The sequence below is a fragment of the Pipra filicauda genome, unplaced genomic scaffold, assembly GCF_003945595.2.
Source record: "Pipra filicauda isolate LSUMZ 115617 unplaced genomic scaffold, ASM394559v2 scaffold145_size1923396_pilon, whole genome shotgun sequence".
NCBI classification, from domain to species: Eukaryota; Metazoa; Chordata; class Aves; order Passeriformes; family Pipridae; genus Pipra; species Pipra filicauda.
The window spans coordinates 42,181-68,871 of NW_024103940.1; the positions used below are offsets into that span (position 1 = coordinate 42,181).

At 36.2% G+C, this 26,691-nt stretch overlaps 1 protein-coding gene across 9 annotated transcripts in view; it reads right to left on the reverse strand.

Annotated features, from left to right (window-relative positions):
- Nucleotides 1-26,691, reverse strand: part of LOC120322710 (gephyrin-like) — a 212,622-nt gene that overhangs the window by 41,061 nt on the left and 144,870 nt on the right. For 4 of the 9 annotated variants that reach the window (XM_039378728.1, XM_039378729.1, XM_039378732.1 and 1 more), the window contains exons 4-5: nucleotides 19,903-19,995; nucleotides 9,798-9,836 (exon numbers count right to left, since the gene is read on the reverse strand). The exons of 1 other annotated variant lie outside the window; for it this stretch is intronic. In XM_039378728.1, coding sequence (XP_039234662.1) covers nucleotides 9,798-9,836; nucleotides 19,903-19,995 — 132 coding nt within the window. The remainder of the gene's footprint in view (nucleotides 1-9,797; nucleotides 9,837-19,902; nucleotides 19,996-26,691) is intronic. 4 more of the 9 variants (XM_039378730.1, XM_039378731.1, XM_039378735.1 and 1 more) reach the window with 1 other exon arrangement.

The window sequence follows — 26,691 nt, forward strand, 5'->3', positions numbered from 1 at the left end:
CTTATATATCCTCTGCAACACAGCTCACAGACCACAGTCAAAACTCAGAACAGCAGAGAAAGGACTAGAGAGACAGATCAGTCAAATATGAAACAAAAAGGTCAGTCATGTCTGTCAACCAGTTGTGTAAGAAGTGTATACTCTAGCAATCTTCTAACAACATTTTAGAGTGCTGCAGTAAGACATACACCATGCAATGGCTGTTTTTTCATATGTACACAATTAGGATTATCATTGATTTAACAATGTCAAATTATAGAGATCCATATAAGTCAAGAGGGCAATGTATAGCTACTTTGAAGTAGGTGTTTGTTGTCATTTTAGAGCTTTTGACAGATTCACACCCACACCAATGAACCACATGCACCTTAAAAATGTAATAGCCCGACAGTCGTAATTTCCTCCAACAATAAATTATCCATTAGTGCTAATGATTTGGGCCTGTAAAAACCCATCAGCAGCTGTATAGTCCCAGGGTAGCAGAGAATAACTGATGTAAAGCTAAATTAAGCAGCAATCACTATGTTTGGGCTCATAGGATGGACTGGTGGTGGCTAGGCAAACATCAGTCCAGTGCTGACCCTGATGTATGTGTTTGTTCCTCCTCATGAAGTGACTATCAGCTTCTGTCTATTTAACTGGACAGTAAGAAACTCAGTCTGAGATTGAGATTCTATTTTGATGTTCCTGTTCAGTATTTTTGATTTTAAATGCAGTTATCTATGTCAGACACACAGAGACACATACTGAGAGCACTCTCAGCCTTTTATATTTTTTTTAATGTAAAATAAAACAAACCATGTCTAATCATATTAGGGTGGCTTACTCTACCACCTTTACCTCTTACCAATAGTGAGCTTGATACATACTCCTCCAATAACTGACCTGATTCCATGTTCTTTTTCCTCTTCTTCTCCTAACTTCACAGCCAAAGGTGAATGAAACCCTGATTAACGTAGCCGGTTTAAAATGAACTCTACAAACTGGTGTATCTGCCCACACCAAAAATGCACTGACAGTAATTCTGCAGCAGAAGAATACTGCTTGCACTCAGCATATTTGCAGTGATTCTGCTGCTACCAAGAACCTAAATATCACAGAATGGCCCTACAAAATTTATCTGGTTAAGGAACAAAAATGTGACAGCAATAACTGCTGTTAGATTAAACACAGACTCTGTTTTCTCTATTTCTCCCTATATTTATCATGATTCTGCCTGCAAAGTGCCTGCTCCAAATTCCCTCACTGCCTTCACTGGGACCCATCAAATCATTTATTGTAGCCTAATGCCTACGGCATGAGACTCGGGCGTCGGGAGCTAGGTCAGTGTCCTCCGTGTTTATAAACTGGGATCAGTGAACTATTTTATCAGCACAATTCCACTGTGCATATGACTGGAGGTACCTCTGATAATACTCAGTGACTTACGCATGACCAAGCCATGAATATATCTAATTCTCAATAGTTGGACTCCATTGATACTTATTTTTGTAAACAAATAATTATATATTATTATTATAAATAAAATATAAATAATATTTGTTAATAAAAATCTTAGTATTTATTGTAACTTTCCTTAAAAGCTCATTTTCTTCAACTGAAATCAAACTAATTAATAACACTGGTTCTTTTTTACTTAGAGGTTGCAAAACATTTGGGGGAAGATGCTTGACACTTTATACACAATAGAGAAGCCGAAAATTTAAATTAATATACTAGAAAAAACAACATTGTGGAATTTGTAAATTGTTCCTTCACTTCAGCAGATCTATGTCTAAATTTTGAGCTAAACCTGGTTGCATCTGATTTACATAAACTTCATATATCAGTGATTTGTCTGCCCCATTTGTGTAATTGAAATGTTAATGAAATTGATGTATTTGGGCATTTTTAAAATATCACTTCTAATATATATCAAGTGTTAATATTTTTTATTCCTGATTGCTAAATGAAGTTTTAAGATCATAAATGTGTATAAAATATTTACCATACAACCTGATCTTAATTTTATGATACTGCCTAGCCCCATACATTGTCATAAACCCACTAGAACAATCATTTTTACTAGCTGTTAAGCAAACAAACAGGACACTAAATGCTTTTCTGCACTATAAGGAATGCATTTAGGCTCTACAAAGTTGCACACAGCCCACCAGATGCATATGTTACAGCTGTCTAATGGTGTGTGTTAGGCCAGTGTCAAAAGGCAGATTATTTGCAATGGTGGAGAGGTTAGGAGGATTAGCTTGCTAAAACAACAGCTGGAAACAAGCCACTGCACTTAGCACAAAGAAGGGTCAGGTGTCTACTTCCTTTTTCAGCTCTCTTTTTCATGTGCAAACTGCTGTACTTCCCACTTGAACTCCACTTTGTGCAAGAACAAATAATTTTCTGTTCAGTGAAAATAGTACAGTTGAAGACTTCCCAGTAAAGACAGTAATACCATACTGCTATTACAAAAACACTGTTAAAATTTTAGCTATTAACAATTACTATTCGTTTAAGTTTTCCCTCAGTTACTTCAAACTGCTTTATATTTAATACAAAATGTAAAAACCTAGGAAATCTAGCCCAACTTTCACATAATTCTTTAAAACCTGAAGAAAAGAAACAAAACCTGAGAAGTAAAAAATTCTGTTCTCTGCAAATCACAGTCATGCAGCAGAAATGAGAGAACTATGGGTATCCACACTATGTCAATAAGAATTCTACATGACTGAACTGTAGAATGTAGGTCATTCAGATTCTCATGAATGTAATGAGCTTTAACTAATAGTGTAACAACTAGGAAATACTGTCTCATAAAAAAGTAGCCTGGACAGTGTTTCTGATTATGTGTACTATCTTCTAGACTATGTATCTATACCAGAGTGGAGTCAGGGTACAGTTAGCTACATTTCAAAACTAGTGCCAAGCTTAGATTCTTCTGTTAAGGGGAGGGAGGGTGTGTTTGTGGGTCAGGGAAGTATACTAAGCAATGAAGTCTAGAACTACTGTGATATTAGGAAAAGAATAGGCACTATTCCTTAGAGATTCTCATCAGTACACATAAAGAATGAGGTCACCAGGTAGAAATGCACACTGCTTTCTTTTAAGAACTTACCCAGTCTCTCGGTCAGTGAAAGAACCAAAAGTTTTTACTTGCAATTTCACTGCTGTAAATAAATAATTTTGCAATGCCTCAGCTCTAGCACATTAGTTACTGAAACTGAGATGTGGAACTCCTTTCTTTTGAGGATATTGTCTGATGTTTCCTAACATACACTACCTTCTGCCAAGAAAAATATGGCATACGAAATTTTGCACTTCTAAATCTCCAGTTTCTGCCACAGGTAAAGTAGCTCCTCCAAACAATTTGAGATTTCAAATCATCAGTGTTGCAGATTTAATAAAACCCAACACTTCCTGAAATACACCTTCTGCACTACAAAGGATGGACTAATGAGTGATAATTTTTCAAGAACACACCATGGCAACACAAGAATTACAAAAAGTACTTTACTTTCTCTTAAGATTCTCTTACACAGTATCTTTACTTTCCAAGTAAATGATAAATCATCTCTAATAGCAGCAGTTTTAAAGTACTTCTGCCATAACCTAAAAATTCTTAAAAAGGATTCTTTTGTGACATCCAATGATGCAATTCATGTGTTCAGAGTCTGAACAGTTGTCAATTTTGGCACACGTAAATGATGCTTTTATTAGAACTGAACAACTAAACAGATTTTGAATGACCTACTGTGCCTTTTGTCAAACGATTTCCTATAGAGGATTATTTAACTTCTGGCACAAATTACATTTTTTTCCTCCAAGATTCTCATGGAAAAAACTGAATGAAAATGTTTCTCAAAGAAGATGGAAAGTACTTTGTTGAGACTGCCGCAGCACAGAGCACTGAAATAGAAGACAGCAGAATTTCTAATCTATACTGAGGAAAATTAAATACATTGAGTTAACCTTTTCCTCTGGAATTTGATTTTACTATTTAATTAATGGTTTACAATACTTTACAGTAATAGTTACTGATATAAAAAACCCCCCAACCCAGTAGAGAATATATTCCCTTTTTTACACTGCTACTAAGATGTTTACTATACGTATTTTCAAAACTCCAGTTTCTTAGAGTTTTAGAAGACGTTGAAGTATCTTTCATGCCCTAGGTAAAATCAGTTCAAGCATTTATTGACACTACTCAGCTGTGACAGAGTAATGCTTTTATTACAACTTCACACTGTATAGACATATTATGCCAGTTTACTTCCCAACTGCACACTCTTAATTTTGAAACCCTGAAGTTGTTATAATGTACACACCTTTCCATTGATATAGCAACACAGGTATATAAGCACCTCCCCTCACATACACTTCTGCTGTGCTTGAAGCAGCAGACCATGTTGTGCTGAAAAATCTTTTTGCTTTTTAATAAAATTCACTTGGTGTCCAAACTTTTTCAGCAAACTGATTTTTATACCAGCAGTGTGCATGTAGTTCACTGAGAAAAGGGAGTAGCTTTTAAGAACTGGTAAGGCAAAAGAGATCCTTAGACAGGCACAGTGCACAAGTTAGCTCTTGCTCCGTGTTCTCAAAATATAGACAGGACTGAACTCTTGCAATGAATGCTAAGCATCTCACTACCACAGCAAGTTTCTCTGCAGTGTCAGGGCAGGGTATTTAGCATGCTGGGTAGGAAAAGCGGGTGAGAACCTGCTGGCGAAAAGCCTGAGGCCCTGCTGGAAACTGAGAGGAGAGGAGAGGGAGGTTTGGGGCCAGGGAGGAAGGAGAGAAGAGCAGTCACTCAGTGGGCATCCCCGTTGGAGGCGTCTGCCCACCCTCCCCACCCCAGGTAGCGGTTGTGGTCCAGATGGCAGGTACACACCAGCCCCGAGGGACACCCCAGAGCTCACCTCATGCAGCTGGCAGGGCTGGGGTGAGCTTTTACCAGCACTAAGGGGACACCATGCCCAGGCCTGCCATAGTCCTAGCATCGCTCAGGGCACATGGGTAAGCCCAGGGGGTGCTAGTGGAGACACTAAGCCATTTCCTGGCCATGGCTTCCAGTCAGACACACTGATACAGAGTCAGTCAGCCCTGTGGGGGTGGTGAGACACTGGAGCAAGTCACTATGCGGGTGGTGAGGCCCTGTGTAGGAATAGTGGCGCTTTCAGAAGAATTTGTAATGGAAAAGTTAGAAACTTGTTTTCTCTTAGGAAGCCAGCTAAGTACAAGCCTTCTCAAGAGGGTTAGATGTTTTTTTAAGTGTACAGCAACTACAAACATCATACCTCTAAGCAGATTAACTTAAGTAAAAAAAATCAGACAGCTGTGTTTCCATATAAGATATACGGGTGATGGAAGACAATAATTCAGAATAATGAAGAAATCAGATGCACCTAAGGTCCTCTCTCCTCCCCAAAGATGAGACGCCTCTTCATAAGATTTGTGTCTCTGACTCCATCGGAGCACATCCAGGAAGACTTGTACATAGCACTATACACTTCTATTTTGTAGATCTAGTGCATTTATCACAGTCAATTTACCTAGAATCTATAACATGTTGCTTCCATGAACTACGCTACTTGTGAATCTGTGCTTGTGAAAGTCCTTATCGAACACAACCAGACTTATGGTGCCAAACTGGTGGCAGTCAGAAAGTAAGCTGGCTGCACCCAGCCCCTCTGATCTCTAGGGAACAGCTGGAAAGCAAGGGGATTTATTCTCTGCCAAATTTCTACACTCTTAATGCAACATCATGTCCTCATTTTTACAACAAAAGCTATTTATCCACTAAGTAAAGAGGTAACACTAGAGAGACACTTGAACTTAGTATCAATATTCATTCAGCAAACTGTTACATGAGTTGTAACATCAAAAGCCTTTGTCGATGATGACAACGCATGAACCAAAAGGCATATATGTTCTTTAGCACAACAAGTTTCATCTAAGACATTCTTGTCTAAAATTAACCAATAAATTTTTCAGACTGAATCCAGAAGCAATATACAGACTTAAGAAAATCTGAAGTTGATTCCAAGTCGATATGAGTGTCAGACACACTCACTGTCAGACAAATTATTCTTAAAAGAATAGAAAACTTCAACTGAAACGGAAGGCAGTAATTAAGTGGATCAGGGCAGTGAAACACCTCCTGGAAATTCCAAGGGTAGGAAAATAATTATACACCTATCTTTCTTTTTGAGTGCAAAAGGCCTGTATTAGTTAGGAAGTTGGGGTGTTGTTTTTTTTTTTCAGAAACAGTTGAAGAAATTAGTTGCTTAGAGGCTGCAATGTTGCTATAATCAGAAAGGATTCCTTTAGACAACAGAGAAGAATAAAGAAAGGGAACGGTAAAAAAAATAATTGGAAATTAAAAACTACACCAAAGGGAAGAAGATATACAAAAAACAGCCTCTCTCCTGAAAAATAATTTGTAGGATTTAGATATTGTAGGTCAGGAAATAACTATGAGAAGTGTAACAGGTTTTTTTTTAATCAGAGATAATAAGGAAGGAAAAGAGTCTAACGAGGACTAAAATTGAGATACAATTAGGCTGAAAACAGGAAATTTAGTTATCCTGGAAAGGGAAACCCTATGAGCTGGAAAGACTTGTAAGTCTTTATGACTATTCCAAAAGCTAATTTTTGGTTGAAAAGTGCAAGATAGACTAAAGAATACCTTGGGAAAAAAACCCCAGAAAACAACAACAAAAGATCAATCCCCCACCCTATTAAAAAAAAAAAAAAAAAGTTGTATATCACTGTTACAAGGATTTGATAGAGAAGACTCTACTCCCAGGGCTTTGTGTGCAAATTTTTCATTGCTTCTTTAACCAAATGTTGACTCGTTTATAAGACAAAACCTACAGTGTATTCTTTCAACTTACCACAGATATTTTTTAAAACTTATATCTGTACCATGGTCACTACCAAGTGACCATTTGATTACTTCAGATGGAAAACTGATTTATCTTGATATGTTACAGCGAAGCTGCCTGAGACAGTATTGCATCAATGCTGTGGCAGGTATTGTTTTCAACTAAGAAAATTACACATATTCAAGAAAAAGCATTGTGTTGATTTTACTCCAATTTCTGCTGCTTTTCTTCATATGGAATTTATGTACCTTGAATACTACTTGAAAAAATCCCCACATTTTTCTGAGATAATATTAAGTTTTAAAAAACCATATTCAAATAACTAAAATGATACCTTAAAAAATTACTTATGGTTCTTGGGATAAGAAATGAGTTCTAGCAGCGTCCTGCAGCCCTGCAGTACTAGAGTGAATATTCCTCCTCCTTTCCAGCACCTGATACACCTCTCAAACAATAGCCTAGGGAAGCATCACAGTAACATTATGACTTAAAGCTTGGAGAAAGATTTACCACTGAGATCTGTTCTTGTCACCACACCCTTCAACAGCATGAAGCTGGTGGGAAGTGAGAGACTGCCAGCCTACCGTCTTTAAGAGTTTGTGAAGGTGTGAAAAAAATATGCTCGGAGAAGCAAGGGAGGATTGGGAAGGCTGAGAAGAGAGAGGACAGAAGAGCCCATGAGACTGTAAAGGAGTAAAGGCGGACATTCATGTCCCATGGCTCCTTGGAGCAGAATACAAGTTTACTGGCTTCTAGAGGTTAATGTGAAAACTGGGAGAAGGATCCTACTAGCTCTTACTAAGAATATTGTCAGCTGTCCTGGGAGCCATCCTCCACAGTAGTAAGCTGCTGTTGGGAGCATAGGAACAAGGTGCTCTCCCACAGTCTTCCTCTGACTCCACAGCTGGTCTCGCACTTGGTGAAGGAGGCTACTGACTCAAGGGTGCTGCCCTGCCCTGTCTATGCTTAGACATAATTTCACATATTTAAGGTACCTTTGAAGATAGTAAAAGTAGTATTAATATATCTGAAGAGATTAAAATCTAGAGTTAAAAGAATATTACATGAAATTTATTTAAGTGTAGTAAGAATTTATTATGAAATTATGACAGGATTCATTACGACAGAATATTTTCTCCAGTTCCTAGTTGGTACTGGACTCAAAAGCGCAATTAAACCCACACATAACAAGCTAGAAACTGTGGCAGAGCTACAAAAAGACAGGTCAAATAAGCTGAATTAAAAGAAGAGGCAGGAAATCCTGCTTCTTATTCTAAGATGTGACAATGATTTATTCCCTTACTATGGACCTTACCGATATAGTCAAGTCCTTGTTCTTAATATGTGAGAGAGTGGTAAAAGGCTTCTGTAAACTGGCAATTGACCATTCTCCCAGTACAGAAAGAGCGGGAAGCAGCAAGTAGGACACACCGTGGTTCGACAATACTGTACTGATCCAATGGCTTCTTTAGATCAGCTGCAACCCTCTGTTTTAAATTAAGAAGTCTGTAAAATTTCTTACTTAGCTCCTTTGATCCACTGTGTTTAATGAACATAGCTCTACATTCAAACCTTAACCTTTCTGAGCCTCAGCAACAGATTGTTTTTCCCCCCTGTTATTACCTACCTTCCATGGATTCTGAGAATTACTGTGGGTAATATTAGCATTGTAGCAATTATTTAGTATTGAATTTAATACTGAACACAGTATTACTGAACAGTAATATACCTATCAAATAAAGTGATGGAAGCAAAGACTAATAAAATTCAGGTTTTTTTGCGTTTGGTTTCTTTTTTTTATAAGGTCAAAAGGGTTTTGAGCAGTTCAATGAAAAAGCTGAATGCTGGTACTGAGATCAGTTTTTGGTTGGTATGTTAAACTGAATCAGATCATGAAGGAGCCAGACAATATTTTTTCCCCATTCCTTACAATTCCTCTTAATCTTTTCAGACTGGTACATATTTAGAAATAAAATCTAGGCAGATGGGCAGAACAATATGATAGAAATGCCAGGCATAAAAGCAAGTGGACAGGACAGCAGAAGAGCAAGTATCAGTGAGTAAGCAGACCCAAAGAGCAGCAAAGGGACACTGCATTCAAGGATCAGGTGAAAAGGTAGAAGGAAAATGCCAAACATTCAGCAAGTTGCTAAAGCAGTACCAAACAGTCAGCGTGTGTGCCAAGCAGCAAAGAGCAATTTCACAAAGTCAGCAGATGCACTCAGCAGAAAGGCAATGCCAGGCACTTGGAGCAGGAGACGGGGCAGCAGAAGGCCAATGCCCGTGTACAGTCAGACTGAAAGGACAGTAAGGAGGCGATACATGCCGTTCAACAGATGGACAGGGAAGTAGGTAGTCAGTGTCAAGCAATTAGCTGGCCAAGAGGCAATGCCAGACAGTCAGGCAAAGGGCCAAGACTTCAGGAGGACAATGCCACACAGCCAGCAGGTAGAGAGAATAAAAGACAGTAGTAAATGCCAGGCAGTCCCCAGACAGACAAGTCAGAAAAAGACCAAAGCCCACAAATAATCAGATGCAACTTTCGGCAAGGACAAAACATAAGCTTGCCAAATGATCAATAGGGCAGCAGGGTGGCAGTGCTTTTTCAATAACTTAGGATACCATGAGTGAAAAAGTCCCAACAATCCAGACGCTCACCCTTTGGTAATATCATTTGATCAGAGTGAACCATGAAAATCCACAGGAGAATAGCACACAAATGGAAACAGCAAATGAGTCTGACCCTAGCACTTGGGGAGGCCATGGGACCTTCCTATAAAACAAAAATATGAGAATCCACAAGAAAATCAAACAAATGGGAAAAATGTGGCTAAAAACTGTTTCTGATGATGATTAAAAAAGCAAAAAAATACTAGCAAAGAATTAGTCTGGAAATGATCGGGTGGGATTGAAGATGTTGCTTACCCCTCTCTGGAGCCCACATAATGGGAATGTTGGGAATTTCTGCAGCAGAAAAACAGAAGAGAAAAGGGATTTCTGACTCCCAGTTCAAGGAAAGCATGTCATTTTAGGACTGGGTAATCTCTTTGGGCAAAAAATAAGAATTCAACTGAATCTTTGCCCATCCCCAGATACATGCCTTTATTGAGGTTTGTGAAAAATTTAAGAAGACCACATCACTTTCATCTCATGACCTCCCACCCTTGATCCCCAAAACCACACTTACCTCTAGCACCTCTAATATAAGAGGGGAAAGGGGATGGTCTTGTGAGCTCATTCCCACAGCCACTGCAAAATAGGTTGTGAAGTTGAACAGGAGTACCCATTAGCCACTGCTGGCCATTTGTGAGATAAACTGGAGTCATCATTAGCTGTTACTCATTATTAGTGTATGATGGTGTTTGAATTTGGCTTAGATACATCCACACTCTAATGAAAAGAATCAGTCCTACGAATCTTGTGAGGTAACCTTCTTCTAAGTGAGAAACTTAGAAGCACCTTTTTGTTACCTTGAATATCCTCTTCTCTTTAACTTAAGTACTGTTATTTAACATGGTTTTTTTTTTAAACAAATTAAACTGTGTTTCAGAAATCTTAGCTGCTGCTCTATTTCAGAAACATGTAATGAAGTCTGAAATGTAAGAACTGAGAAAATCCCAGCAGTAATAAAGTTCAGTAATTTGACTCATCTGTTATTTCAGTCATGAGTCTTTTTATTTAGTATGTTCCTAGTAACTAAAAGTCAACCAACCAAGAATCACCAACTTCACTATTTCTGTCCACTTTGAAGTCCACATTGTGTGTGCATTGATGCCTTAAGCTCCTAATGGTTTTTTATTTTTCTAATATTTAGAAAAAAGGTTTTAAAAGCAGAAACCCCTTCCTTCTTTGTCCCTTGTCCCTTTCCCTTTCTCCAGTACCCTTGTTTATACACTCCTTAACCCTCTTACCCCATTCTATCCTCCCTATATCACTCATAGCCCCAAATCTAATAGAAATGTTTAGTCTTTTGTCAAGGCAAGGCCTAGACAGTTGACAGAACAGCCGGCAACAGCATTTATTCACCTGCACATTAACTTTTTATTTCCAACACTAAAAACCTACACTCCACTCTGAGAAGGTAGTAATATGCAACAAGAAGCCAACTCTTCCCTCTTTTGCAAACTGTAGAGAACCCTAGATAATATAAAGGCATCATTAGCTCTGCTATGCCCTGCTGAATCAGGATTTGGAAAGGTCACAGAGAGAATCTGTATGAACTTGCCATGCCCTCATACCCAACAAAGATCTTAAGGAATACAGTAGCAACAGGCTAAGCTGATGGAACAGTATTTATAGTGATCCTCTGGGTATCACCCACTCATTCTTCTAGCTGAGCAAGGCACAAGAATAATACAGGTTAATACAACTTCAAATTTAGAAATTGGGGTCATAGAAAAGGAATTTCTTCCATATCCAAACCTTCCTGTGTCAAACACTATTATTTGGGCTTACAACAAAATGGTAGGAAATTTAGGCAGAGAAGACCAAGAGACTTCCATCGTATGATTAGAAATGGCATAAACCAGCCAGGAATTGCAAACAGAAATTAGACCATGAGGTAATTACAAAATCTGGTGATTTTGTGGCCAGCAGCAACTACAATTAGCTGCAGCACATCAAGAACAAAATTGCTATCACCTTCTCTCTGAAGTAAGATCTTTCAAGCTCAGTGAAAATGAACTATGACAAACTGATCTCAGCACACCATAAGAAAATGTTTATTTGTGGAGGAAAATCTGGAGTTTTTTTTAATCCAGTGAATGTCAACAAGTAGTAACAGTAGATTATGCACCTCACTATTAATTTAGGTATTTCAATTAAAAAATAACTGGGAAAAGAATATATGCATGAAGGGACAAGAAGCCAAAATACAGTCTAAATTAAGATAAAAAAATAATAATTTTCTTGTCCATAATAAGATAGGACTTTCAAGCCTGAGTGTGATAATAGTCATTTTGGTTTTGTATTTTGGTACTTATACTGAGTCAACATTTTGCTAAAGCTTCACTGCTCCACGTGGTAGCAATTAGCAAAAGCAGGTGAAGGACCAGTTATAATCCTAAGAATAACTCCTGAAGCCAGCTGCTTTCCAAAACTCTTCTAGTTTCTTTTCATTTAGTGGCTGGAAAGGCTCCTACACAGCAGGCAAGCAGCAAATGAGAAATTCTCAATTCTTTAATAAGTATTAGTTTTAATGATCAACTATGTTAATAGTGAGTCACTTTGCTATTCTGGTGTGCTTATGTCAAAAGGACTAACTCACTCAATTTTTCACACATCTTAAATCCAAACTAGTATTTGCCCTCTAGTTTCCATGTCTTTAAGCTGCCGTCACAAAGAAGTCTTCCTAACATGTCTATACAATTTTTTGTTAATTTTCCCCATATTAAGCTTTTACTCTTTGCAATAGACCATGACCAGAAAAAAATGACACATTAAGGGCAAAAATTGTGTAATTACAGGTCTGACAATGCTTTCAAGATTATTTTGCCTTAACTTGATGTTTAATTTTTTTTCCAGTTTCCTATTATCTCTGAAGTGATGCTTTAATGGAAACTATTTTTAGAAATGCTTAAGAGGAAAAAAAATTCCAAAAGTTCCAAATTTAAAATTTATTATGCAGAAGTCTTATGGCAGGCCTATTTTTCTTTCCACAGTTACAGAAAGGACTGCAAAATATATTCACTGTTGTGGCTACATTGCTAATAGGAGACAAGCCAGTTAACAGAGACAGCTGTGGGCTCTACAGTGAAAATATGGCTAAAAGGCATCAGTAATACCAAGAGGAGGAGAACTCTTCTCTTTACCTCAACAGAAAAGCAAACTATAATCATATTGTTCTTCTGGCTGTATTTTTGGAAGTATTTGAGTTCACTGGGATAGGAACCATTTTTCTACTCACAGGATATGCCAGCCTTCTTCCAACTTCCATTCTGAAATTACCTTGGAATAAAAAACTTATTTTCAAAATTTAAGAATAAAAAAGTGAGGTTTCCTGGCTCACCACCGTGGCTTTGCTTCTCATTTTATGGAACATTCAAATCCCTCACTACTGTTTTACTATTCTTTTCAACAGAGCTTGCAAATATTTCATACATGTTTGAGAGTCAGAAAACAGAACTTCTATTTGCTATTCGAGAGTATTAAGGACAGCAAAAATAAAGCAAATAAAAGCTGATCCTTAAATGGGCAAAAATATCCAAAGGTGCAAGAGGAATTCTATTAGCATTACCTTTATGATATGATGGTCAGACAACTTCACACAGAAGGTTAATACATTAGTTAAGTAATTTAAACGTTATTTGTCCCAGCATCCTCAGCCAGTATTTTCAGGGGTTTGCATTTTCAAAAAAGAGGCAGAAGCAATTAATGTGATCCTTTTGAATTCATGAAATAAAATTGCTTAATTATTAATTTCAGGATCCATTTTAGTCAAACTATCTTCTCATCTAACACACACAGAACATAAAGCCAGAATCTAGTTTGGCCTTCCATGCAGGATAATTCATTCAACATCATCTATGACTTCTGTACGGAGTACAAGATAACTTGAGTTCTGTAAGATATTTCTCCCACTATCAAATACTTTTGATTTGACAGAATTAAAATGAATACAGGTCTCTAGGGAACTTGTTTGTGTGATTAATCTCCTAAACAAGCAAACCAACCTCAACACATAAAAACCTTCCACTATTTTCTTATTAGATTTTTCTGGCTCAAGCTCTCTATCACCAGCTATTTTTTCAATTCTCTTAAGTAGGCAAAGAAAGCCTTTGGTACCTTACAAAGCCTTTAGTGCTGTATGTTATTATTTCCCAAAGAAAGTACAGGTAAAACACAAGATATTTCCCAGTTTTCTTTATGATAAACTAAACAGATCGAGTTGCATAACTCTCACAGAAAGCCATTGTATATTTTTTGACCTTTTTCTGTATCCACTGTGACATTTGAAACTTTTTAAAAGGGAATGCCAGAAAAAATATGCAGCTTTGCATTTTAGACACATCAATCCCACATACAGACAAGTACCCTCTGCATTACAACACTTCTGTTTTCCCCATATTCTTCATAATTGTCTATTTTGGAAAATCTAGACACAAATAAGTTGAGAGACACATTCTTTCAATCTAGTATCTCAGCTGGATTGACACAGACAAAAAAACAAGTCAAAAACTGCTGTTTATGCAGCAGAATATCAAGAATTTACCAAGCCCTCTTTATTTATCAAAATAACCATTCTCCAGGAACACTCTCTCTGCATCTATTTTCTTCATCCTTTAGGGTTTTTTTGTTTATTTGGTTGGGTTTTTTTGTTTTGTGGGTTTTTTTTGTTTGGTGGTCTTATTTTTTGAGTAACCTCTGATATTTGAGTAAATGGAGCTGAAATGGGATCAGGCTTTCTTCTCCCTCACATTTCTCACTATAGGTGCCCTGGCAGCTTGCAGGTGTTCCCATGCAGTGACTGCAGTTGATGATAGCAACCAAGCCCTTCAGCAATGATGGTGTGTTACCAAGCTTCCCTGAGAAACTCAAACAAGAGAAGAGAAAGGCACTTTTTAGCCCTTCGTAAGTCAGCTAAATCAGTGTGGAATTTCTCAAGACACAGGTGCTTTTGTAATCTGTATAGTGCAAATAATTTGTATATTGCTTCTCAAAGAAACTGGTAATAGTTGTAAGTGAAAAGTATTCTGCAACTAAATATATCAATTCTGTTATAATAGCTTGCCTTCCAAAGAGAGATTTAAAATCTAAATAAAGAATTCTTAATTAAATTGTTATGGCACATAAATATGTTTGGATTTTTGTAACACCAAATACAGCTTTTCAAAAAAAATATTTTATTGAAAAATTAAAGCAGATAGGATAAAGGTCTAATCATACAAGCTAAGAACTGTCTGGAGGACTAAGAAAAAGGCAATGGTACTTTATAGAGTTGCTGCTAAACTTCTAACAGAGTAGTACAGAATTTGGAGGAGTCTGTCACAGAGCAATCTATTCCATTTAAGCACATTTGTTGCTTAGATGCATGTGGCAAGGTTTTCTAATTCAGACCCTTTAGGAGCAAGCTGGGTTGGAAACAATTTTCTAAGAAATATGAAGGCCTCAAAAGGTCTGATGGCAAGTTACAGGATCAGACATCATCCATACACAGCATACTTCATTATATAATAGCTCAACCTGGGAATCAAACAATGTGAAGCAAGACCTCCATTAAGAGATATGGAAAGCTATAGTCTTAATATAGACTACAGAAATATATATATGATGCAAAAGGCTATTATATTGGAGGGTACCTAGAATATTGAAGGGTCAAAAACTGAAACAACAGCCTGGGTAATTAGAGGTCGTAAATTTTATATTATTCCTACCACAAAATTACTTATGTCCCATGTGAGATGAAGGCTCCATTCCTCCTCACTATGGAGCCCTGCTGAAGTGACAATTTGTAAAAAGAAAATCAATTTATTTTTTTCCAGTGACAACACTAAAATACTGCTGAAGAAGAATAGAAGCACTCCTATATCCACAACAAACAATAGTAGAAATCCTGCTGCTCTGAACCAGGGAGGACAACCCCCTCTTCATCCCCAATATATTATTTCTAGTTTAAATTATTGCCTATTAAATGGAAATTGTTATTTGAAAGTGTAAGTCTCAGTGGATTTGGGTTAATCTGAGGGGAACACCTGTTGCTGTGAGAGTACCTTGTGTCACAAGCATCTTATTTCATTAACAGAGTTAAAGGGAAAGTAAACAAACAGACAAAACATACAAAACTACAAATAATAGAGATTAAGAGGGTTGCCAACATTACTTGAGACAGAGAAATTGAAGGATACAGATATTAAAATAGTCTGTGGAAATAAAACGGAATTTGAAGAAAAATCCTGAGAGATACCTTAGAGAATGGGGGAAAGCCGGGTGATCGAAAATTTGCAATTGGTAATGATTATAAAAATGCTGTTGCAATTTTGAACTGAATATACAAAGACTTATATCACAGCAGAACTGGGACCTTCTTCCCTCCAAACATGGCTTCTGTGTGGCTATGTTTGGAGCCTTTTGTTCATTCTGAGCATGCTTTTTTCAGAAAAATGCTGACAAATGGAAGGGAGTTCCAGAGAACAATGAGCTCTTTTCATGGACTAGAGAACTCTGATGAAAGAATAAACAAATATGCATACATTGTCAGATTAAATGAAAACAAGAATGTGCCTAAATACATTTAAAACCAGTCTATAAGTATTGAAGAATATGAACAGCAAGAACCAAAAGAAGCATTCATAAATTTTCCAGAACACTGGAAAAGGAGGAAGCCTATAAGGAAACACCTGCCTGGTTTTACATGCTGGAAAAGAGCTCTTCTGCGCTTCTTCTAAAGTATTATCTTGAAATTTCAGGACTGAAAATTATCTGCAGTGTGGATGAACTATTTGTGAATACACATAGCAACACAGCTCAAGAATGCCTAGCATTAGTTGAGGCACAATAAGTTGTTTTCTACTGCTATTACCTAAGTACATAAAATTAGTCTCATAGCTGGGCTAAAAAGACTTGCACAGAATCATACTAGAGACAGAGGATAAAAAAACAGCTAGAAGGGAGGTAGACGTGACTTTTTTAGAAGTACACTTTTGCAAAAGAAGAAATGTAAAAGTAGAGAAGACAGAAGATAGAAACTGAGCAGAGCACCTGTATACATGAAATTTTTCCTTTCCCTTTTGTACTAACCAACAGCAACAGAGAAAATACATTTCTATCTCAGAAGGATACATAGTGATTGATAAAAATGCTGCAAGACTATTTAAATTTTTTCACAAAAGTTAACATATATTATTATCAACGTTATTTAAGAACTATCACTAAAATATTGAGCTCAAAGGAAAAAATGTTTGCACCAAGAAATGCTATATGTAAGTTCTGATCTCTGTCCTGCAATTAAGACTTTTAAATCAATAAGCAGACTGTACATGCAGTTCCAGCAGAGACTTAAAGACTATCTCCATAAATTATACGTAAAATAAGACTGGAAAAAAAATTTGGCTGTATCTACAAAATTAAGCCACCGACTGCCATAATAAAGAATTCCAGCATTCACTAATAACATCTCTAACACAGTTACTTTCAAATTCAGCCATCCATTGAATGCATCTGGTTTTTTAAATACCCACATGCATTTCATAATTTCTAGTCATGTAGTCAAGAAAGTAAAGGATATTCACACTGCTTAATTAAACTGACCTTCAACCCTCAAAATGTGAACTGTAGGACTAATTCAAAAGCTTTTCTCCACCCACTGACTAGACCGAGGCTACAAATTTAGGGAACAGAGACAGGTAAGGAAAATCAGATATTGTAAATATACCTAAAATCGGTTATTTCTGGTACAAGAAAAAATGTCATTACACATGATGGAAACAACTGCAATAACCTGGTTCTGATACAGTGTTCAAAAGGCAAAGTGAGTGGGGAAACTACTAATTTTTTTTGAAACTTAATTACACATTTCTGAGGTATCAAGAAGCTATTTTTAGCTACGTTATGCTAGGCACTGAATTTCAATTTTATCAATAATTACAAAATTCAATTAACATTAAGTCTTTGGCCTGTAAATACTCTTGGGAACAACCTTTATCGTATATGTACAATAGCAATTATATATCTATACTCAGAAAAGAAAGCAGGAAAACATGCTTTCTAATCCAAATTACAGGAGAATCAGGGAGAAGCGGGATGGAAACATACCAGCTGAAATACGACCCATGGGACCACTCTCCCTAATCTCAGGAAAAATGCTGAAACATCTTCCATTATCAGATTGAATTCTTAACAGTTTTAAAATCACATCTTAAAGATGACATCTCAGTAGCACAATGCCATGATCACACCCTTTCATTATCAGTTCAGCAATGACAGCATGCTGGACCAATACCTCACAAAGAAGAGATTAAAACCACTTCCTGCATCAGCTCAACTTTTCCTAAAGGCTTGTTATTGCACATTTCATGTTGACATAACGAATTTTCTATTTTGAATTGGCTTTCTCATTGACCCAAGACATAAATTATGGCAACAAAACTTACGCTTCTTAATAATATGTTTTTGGTATGACACAAACTGCCAAACTGATTTTCTTCTCTTAAAGCATTTGTTTGAAAGAATGATCTAATAAATGCTATCATACGAATGACCCTTATCATTGCCACTTTGTAATAAAACCTGGGATTCAATCTCTCCACTGTGATTTAAATTTAGTACTGCAAGTTAATTCAACTTAATTGAGTGAAAAGTGAGTAAATACTCTCCTATGAAAATTCTTTTTAAGTATGGGAATAATTTGACAGTCAGAACACCCGATTCTGTTATGATCAGCCCAAGTCTTGCATATCTGTTACTTTTAAAAACAATGCAGTTTTTCTACAGTGCAAGTTATTAATGATTTTTATATCAGTGTTTTTATTATATAAAGACACATTAACAACTCAGACTAACTTTCAAAACTCATCAACTCATCAAAACTGATCAAACAAGTCACCCCCACCTGTCGTCAATAGTTTCAGTAACAGCAATGCAGTGTAAGGAAAATACTAGGTGTTTATGGGCATAGTTCTCATTTGTTTATTTCTTGTTCCAAATGCCGCTTGAGAATCTGTGGCTAATTTTTGGCACTGGCTGCAATGCTTTCTCTGGCACTACTGCCTAGGCTCGTCCCTGCACAAAGGAAAACTGAAGAAGAAATTCAGTCATCCTTCTACACAGTCCTCTTAATACAACCTTCAAAATCATTTAGTTTGTAAGCAAGATACAAACTTAACCTACGCACTTTTCACTTTTCGTGGCTTTAGCACAGTGAATAATCTGCAAAATCAGTTTCAATAGCTAGCACACTGCAGTCATCTTACACTGTTCCCATATTCTGATAAAGAGACCCCAACGTTTTAGTTACTCAAGACTTCTAGTATATAATCTAAAAACATCAGAAGTAATGAACAGGAGCATTTTGGTTACATGTTTCTTTAGTCACAGAAATGTTATACAATAAATTAAAAAATGTTCATAGATTTCTAATGGGAAAAAAATTAAACTGCAGCCATGTGACAGAACTCATTTGTAAGTAAAAAAGCATTGTAGATGTGCTATAAAGAACTCAAATCAACTCCAATATGAAAGTCTAAGCAACTGAAAACTTATATGAGTACTTAAGAGAAACCTAGATCTGTTACATTATGCAAATAAACACTTCAGGCACTCAATCTTAATTCTGCCCTTTAGTGAACGTAAGCAAATCAAATAAAGTATGTAATTTTAAAAGTTCATATTAATCTAATTTGGAACCATAAATATCAAAATACTTCAATCACAATCACACAGTAATTTCATATGACAACTCATAGCCATGAGGCCATTAGGTTAAATGTCCCTTTTTTCCTCTTTACTTCAGCTCCGTATAAGTGGAATGTAACCAGATTTCCTGTGCAACATTTACTGGTGCAGGTTGCCTCCATCTCTGTGCCTGTTTAGGTTTTTCTGACAATGTGGTATCAAGCAGATCAATAGTAGCTTTGCATGGAATTTTTCCCCTACTATCTGTGTCTCACACTCCAACCTACAATGCAGTAGTTGTCAATGCAGTATTCTGCAAGGGAGAATTAAAGGATCTCTTATCCCACTTCTCCTTGTGGACATAACAAGATTTTGCTTAGCAGTGTTGTACTGCAGTGCTAAGGAAAATTACGCCAAAAAGCCATCAGAATTTTGTTTTTTAAGGGGACTAGAAAACCATTATGCTATACCACATTTTAGTTTGAAAATTGTTTTGGGTCAGAACCCAAGGTCAGAGATATTCTCTTATGCTATACTCTATTGCTTTTTTCTGCTTCCAAGTTGTGTATCCCTTGACCTGTCCATAGATACTGCAAAGTGAAGTTACAGAGGAAAGCAAAAAAAAAAATCCGCCCCCCGCCTCCTCCAGAGTCATACATTTCTACACCAAAGGGCAGATTTTTCTATTCCAGGACTATCTCACCTCTGGAGTGACATCTCGTGGTGCAAACCCTGTTCCTCCAGTTGTTAAAATCAAATTAAGTTCCTTTTCATCACACCAATCTATCAGCGTCTCCTGAAAGAGAACATGAATCCTGTCAGATCTAGCAAGCAGTATGTGGGATGCAGTTATCTCAGAAAATACCCAAAGACTTGAAATGTCTTAAAAACAGAGGCACACACAATAAATACAGGGAACTGTAAAATCACTCATGCTTTTTACACAAACATTTTAAACCACTATTTATAACCAAGATAAGACAGAATAATGCAAGTATCCACACAATAATTTTTTTTGGAAATGGAAATTGAAATTCTGTTCTCCATCTCTTGACCTGAAATGGAAAACAAGAATTCACAGTTACTAATTTCTATCACTGTTTATTTTGATATATAAATATAATATCCTTTGACACATGCTAATAGAGTACGTGCATTTAATTCAGATTACATTGTTGACTCTTGTCACAGTAACTTTGGTTTCCATGCTGCACTTTTTATTACCCTGAAAAAAGCAAGAACCACATATTTGTAAGCTTATCTACTACAAGATGCACCTGATGCAGCAACACAAAAAGATGATCTATAATCACCTTTTCTACATTCCCTCCACCATCTCAACAGGAGTGTGTATACACATTCCAAGGCTGGACTAAAAAATCTGTCATGTAAAATGACTTGCAATACTGGATAACTCACGATACTAGAGAACTGTTTAATTTTATTTGCATTTATTTTTCAAATGACTTTTTAAACAAATTTTCAAGCTGTGATAAAAATTTGACATAAGCAGAAAATTTATTAAATCTCAGTGTGATCATATCACTTATCCTTCATACTCTACTATGTGCTAGCACAGCATATCTGCTTGGAGCGCAAAATTAGCTGTGTTGCCTGAAGTACACTCACGTATTACACAGGAAACTATCCATCTGCACAAATCAGATCAATTACTTGGAGAGTTATCCTTCTTACAGCAAAGAAACATCATTCTTTGAAAAAGTTTATGGCACATTTAAGTTTCTGGAGTACTATATTGGGGAGCAATGAATAATATTGGTGACTGTTGGCTTGAAGCTTCTTATTTATCATAAAATTAGCTCTAAGAAATATACTGATAATAAAAGCTTGAAATAAAACTGTCCAGAATATTTTAAGAAGTATTACCAATTTAGATTAATCCTTAGCTGTATTAGCTGTATTTTCTGCGAGGTTAGCACTGCTATGTAACTTCCATTTAACAGAAGGTTCATATACAGACGCTTCCAAATTGCAGCTAGAATATGCTTGTGTCTGCCTGCAAGCCCCATCATGCAAAAGTATCCAAGGATTACTTGAAGAAGTGGCAAAGCCAAAGGTTGTGTGTTTATTTCTCCTTTCTTTACACATCCTTCCACTTTCTCTTTTGCGTTCTCTCTTGTCTTTGTTAAAATCACATTCATCTTTTTACTCTACCCCTTTGGAGGATGGCACTCTAACAGGGCTGTAGATTACCAGAAGTTCATTACATGAACATTTCAAATAAGATAAAGGAACACAGATAAGGTCTCAAACCCATACATAATTGAACCACTAAGTCAGGCTTTTAACTTACATTTTGAAAAACATGTGAATTATGGTAGTAAAAAGCATTTTAAGTCTTAAAACTGTTTGTTTCAAGAACATAGATATACATCAGAAAACTTATTTTAAAGAGGTTGTGTCTTCTCTGTTTATCATCTAGAAATGTATTTGTCTTGACTTCAAACAGGTAGAACTTTCAGAGAATACTTCAGAGAAGTTCACTGTTCAGCAAAGTTAGACTTTAATATTGCATGTATTTTAAAAATTATTACAATCAGGAAAAAATTCTCAGTATGAAACAGGAGGGATATATTTTGGTGGTTTTGGTTTTTTTTAATGAAGCATTTACCTTTATCTAAAATAAAACCTGCCAAACTCCAACTGCTTTTACAGAGGAAATGAAAAAAAAAATCCTTCCTCTGTTCTCATTTTGCTACAGTTCAGTAATACTCTGGTTAATAAGGGGGAAGAGAGTAATGTGACACCCTACAATAAACTAAAGAAATCAGCACCCTAACTCTTTAATTAACTGAGCAACAAGTGCCTTTTCTTGCTGCTCCATCAGTGTTCTTAGGCAGACAGAATTCTCTATCAAGTTCGTGTTATAGTCCAGCACCTTTCAGCCTTTCAGGAAGAATACCTTTCACTATAAGGCAGTTAGTTTGGGTTTAATTATATTTTAGAAGCGCAAATTTATAACTTAGATATTTTAAAACCACAGAAAAATACCTGAGACTGATATTCAGCTTATTTACTTTCTCTCTAGCCCACAAAACTCTGTCCCACAAAATATTCTTACTGATGAAGGAAGCCCCACACAATTGTGGACAAATAGTGGACTCATATTCACTTTGCTGCTGATGGCAGCCCAGCTAGATTCTCCACTGGCTTTGCAGAGAACTGAATTTTCTCTGTCCTCAAATGAGAATTTCTCTACGCCAGTGACCTGATATTTGGCTTCACTGATGCTATACGAGTAAAATTATTATATAACATCTCAACCAAAGAAAAATTAATTTAATATTTTTTATGCATATTTTCATCCCTTCTATTGTTTCACTGATGATAAGCTTTCAAGAGAAAATGAGACTAGGTCAACAGATTATGTAAATCACTGTCATTTCATTCAAGTCAATGGAATGGAGCTGATGGATACAAAATATGGTATCTGGCTCTGAAAACAGTACTGTAAAATTACCACCAAATCTTAAAAAGCCAGAACAAAACTACAGACCTCCAGAAGAAAAACCTTGCCTCATTCTTTCTCTGAGTTCTTAGTCTTTCACGTGTAAATTTATTGATTTTAAGACCAGTAAAGACCATTTCCTCATGGAAAAAATGCCTACAGTGTATGTCACAGTGCAGAGACCCTATGTTTATCACAGATACATGCTTCCAAATTCATATAGGCACTGTCACACTAAATCCAAATTCTTCTGGCACCACACCTAAACTTGTGCTACCTGACATTTCAGTCACTGAATACCTAGAACACTTACAGACATATTTCCTTCTGCACAGGTAACTTAAGCATCTCAATGTCCAAGATGCAAAACTACCTTTAGTCTAAAAGGTAATGGGCATGTCACAGAATTCTGGTCAGTTCCTCTTGTATTTAAAACAAATTCTAGGACTCAGGCTCTTCAATTAACCACCCAGCCTTGATCTGGAGGGTTCAAGAGAGAAAAAATACATAATAATTTAATTTGGTAGGGTTTTCCAGGGTTTTAATTCATGATTATCTTGAATATTGTTGTGTTTCTAGTAACTCTTCCTTACTAATAATTTCTGTGGGATAATGCTCCACCATGATACATAAGAAACCTGCTCACAGAATGTACAATAACAGTGGTGCTATTTTGTAACTCCATTAATGAACTATCCTCTAATTTCTATTAGTAAGTGAACAGGAAAAACAAACAGGGATTCCTTACTGAAATGAAAGGAACAATTCCCTGATCTTTGGAGATAACTGAAGTTCATAGATTACTTATATTAGTAAATTTTTGGAGTCTCATACAATAAAGCCTTATTATAGTAATGGACACTCTACATTTATGTCTTTGATTGTTGCTTCACTTAAATAATGGAGTAGAGCAGTTGTATATGTGTATGAATTACTTCCTTCTCAGATGGACAGAGGTCACGCATTCATTGACACGATATCATAAACCATGGTGTTAGTCACAAATTTAAACTCGAGACAGGTTGCAAGACTGCTCCAGTTCTCTTACTGCTACTGTATGGTGGTCTTCCACATAGATATTGAGGCTATAACCCTTATCTGGAGCAGAAGTACTACAAAGCACACAAAAATGGTCATTGGGGATCAGAGTAAATGCCTGCACAGAAGAGCTGTGGTCCTGAGGGCTGTTCCTTTTCTTTGATGCTACAGTCCATGGTGCTTCTTGTCTTTTTTTTTCTGTCCTATTTTTGCCATCACTTTGCTGAGAGTGTGACAACACTCCCACGTGTTTATGCTTCCAAAATTACTAGAATGCATTCTTTCACGTCAATATTCTGGTGCTTATCACTTAGATGCTATATGCTACATGTATAACTTTTTCTTATCAATACGTAATTTACTTCACAATACAAGGATTGTAAAAATAATTATCAATACACATGCATATTTTCATACACTTTAGCCGCTAGAATAAGACATGTACACCACTACAATTTAAAACATCCAGAAAGAATACGGGAATGCTAAAAACAATATGAACATGTGGGTTTTCATAAAGAATCCATACAGAATTCTTTCATTCTATATTCAGTATTCAAATTGGTTAAGCAATTCCATAGTTAATGAAGATGTCTGGTATTTTGGCACATGCTAAATTTTTCTAGCACAGTGCAAATTTGAAGTTATTTCACCTTACATGTAAAACTAATTACACATTAAGGACCATTTAAAATATGCAAAAAATTAAATGAAATTGCTGAACAAATATCAATGTTAAATATGAAGTTTAATTATGAAACACTACACATTTATTTACATTGGACTTCGAAACACAAGTAAATTAGTACAAGCTGGTTTACAGACATGTACACTATCCAGAAGTTCTTAAAACAACTTCGAGTGACTTAAAAGATCATTGTGGCTTCCAGGAAAAAATTACTAATAGTGTTTAGAGACACAGAAGTCTGTGTTCTCCAGAACAGTCTCAAAACTACAAGCTTTGTAAAGTTATGTAAATTCTATATTTGCAAGTAAATCCTGTTTACTCTAGGAAAGCATATTTCAAAATGCAAGGATGAACATAGAACAATATGTTCCTAAAACTATAATGATAACTTTCCTTAGAAATCCAAGTTGAATAAGAAAAATTCTTATATAAAGAGGCATACTAAATATCAATTTAATTTTCTTTCAAAATTTTTGGGCTCAAGCTAAAAGAGTGTCCGAGATAAATTTCATTTAGGATGATTTAATATCATTATGATGAAAAAAATTATAATGAATGACTATACAGAAAAATGTATCAAAAAAGAGAAAGTCTGCATAGTCACACATTTGCTAAGAGAACTGGATGTCATTTTGACCACTGAGTTTCAGGAATACAGGAACTGGCACATTAAGATCTCATAACAACCTTTACTTAGTCATGTGGCTTGAATTACTCCAGACCCCAGCTCACTAAAGATTAAGCCTGATACTACAGCATGAGAGAGCATACATAACTGAATGAATCAGAAATTCATGTCACAGCACACAAAGCAGGAGAAAAGAAAAACGAAAGGTAAAAGTAACCCAATTTTTCCTCATTGTTGTATTATTTAGAAGTTTGAATCTTCTCTATTCAGTGGACCATGGCTTGTCTATTAATTTTAACAGATGCTTGATGTTTTCTCTTATTTCCACCCATTTTTTCCTTCCCCCACAAGCAAAAGGCAGAAAGTAAGAGAAATGTTAGGATTATGTTCAGAGTGTAATCACTGCAGTCCAGAAACTTGGTTGAAATGCAAGTACATATCTCAATATGTCTAGAAAGACCTTTTCATATTTTGAGGTTTTACAGAACACAGTAACTAGTCTTCTGAAGATTCTACAGATATATTTGCAGTTTCCAGCATCACACAATTTTTGCAGTTGTTTTTCTAAATAAAGCTAATGTATTAGCAGATGTCATAAAAATGCAACTGTTCTACAGAAATGCAATACTAAAGGAGGAAAGTAATAAAAATGTACTCTATAAATGGCTTACTTCTTAAATGGAAATTTAATTAAAGGCATTTTCCATTTAAAGTAAATTGCAGCTATCGAATATTTCAAGGTTCAACATACCTATGCAGTCTGTAACATAACCTTTTCTCAAAAAGTACTTCACATCTTCTAAAACCTACTATTCATGATAACTATTCCAAAACCAGGGGATAAAAAGTAGGCAATGGTCAACAGAAGTCATCCAAACGAGTAGGGAAAGTCAAACAGAAAGATGTGCAAACACTGAAGTGCTTCATCAAACCACCAGATTGGGAGTGCCAGCACTTTTAAGGGCTGGGACTGACATAAGAATTTCTAACTATTATGATGGAGAAAGAGTAGAGACAATGTACAAGACTGACTTAAAAAAAAAAAAAAGGTGCGGTTTTAAATGCCTTGTGCTGATTTCCTCTCAGAAAGACAAAGGAAGCATTCTGAATTCAAGCTAACAACCTTGATATATTAATCTTAGCATAATTAAGAAAAATATGAATTTATTGTATAATTTAATAAATTGCACAAAAAACTACAAGGAGGTCTAGGTCAAAAGCAAACCATGTGTCTACATGTGCACCAAGGCACAAGACTTATTTCCTTCTGTAGAAAATCTGTTCCCGTCTAATGTTGGTACCAGTGGTGCCCTCCTAGAGTGTGTGCTAAGGTCTTGAAACAGCTACTCACAAGAAAGGATCGGGCACTGTAGCATAACAGTTTTCTTCAGATTCCTGGAGGAAGGGATGGAACTTAGAGCTGTCAGAAGAGTCAGAATTAGATATTTTCCAAACATGTCTGTTTTTTGAAACAACTTTCCTGAAGACTCTGAAATTGGCAGATGTATATGTATGTGTGGGCCTATGTGCACATGTGCTCGCCTTTACATAATAAAAATGTATTAGCAAAAGCACTGAAGTTCAACATCTCTTATTTCTGTCATGTGTAAAAGGCCTCTCTAAAATATAATGTTCACTTGCTAAAATAAATATTACAGAGTTATAAAAA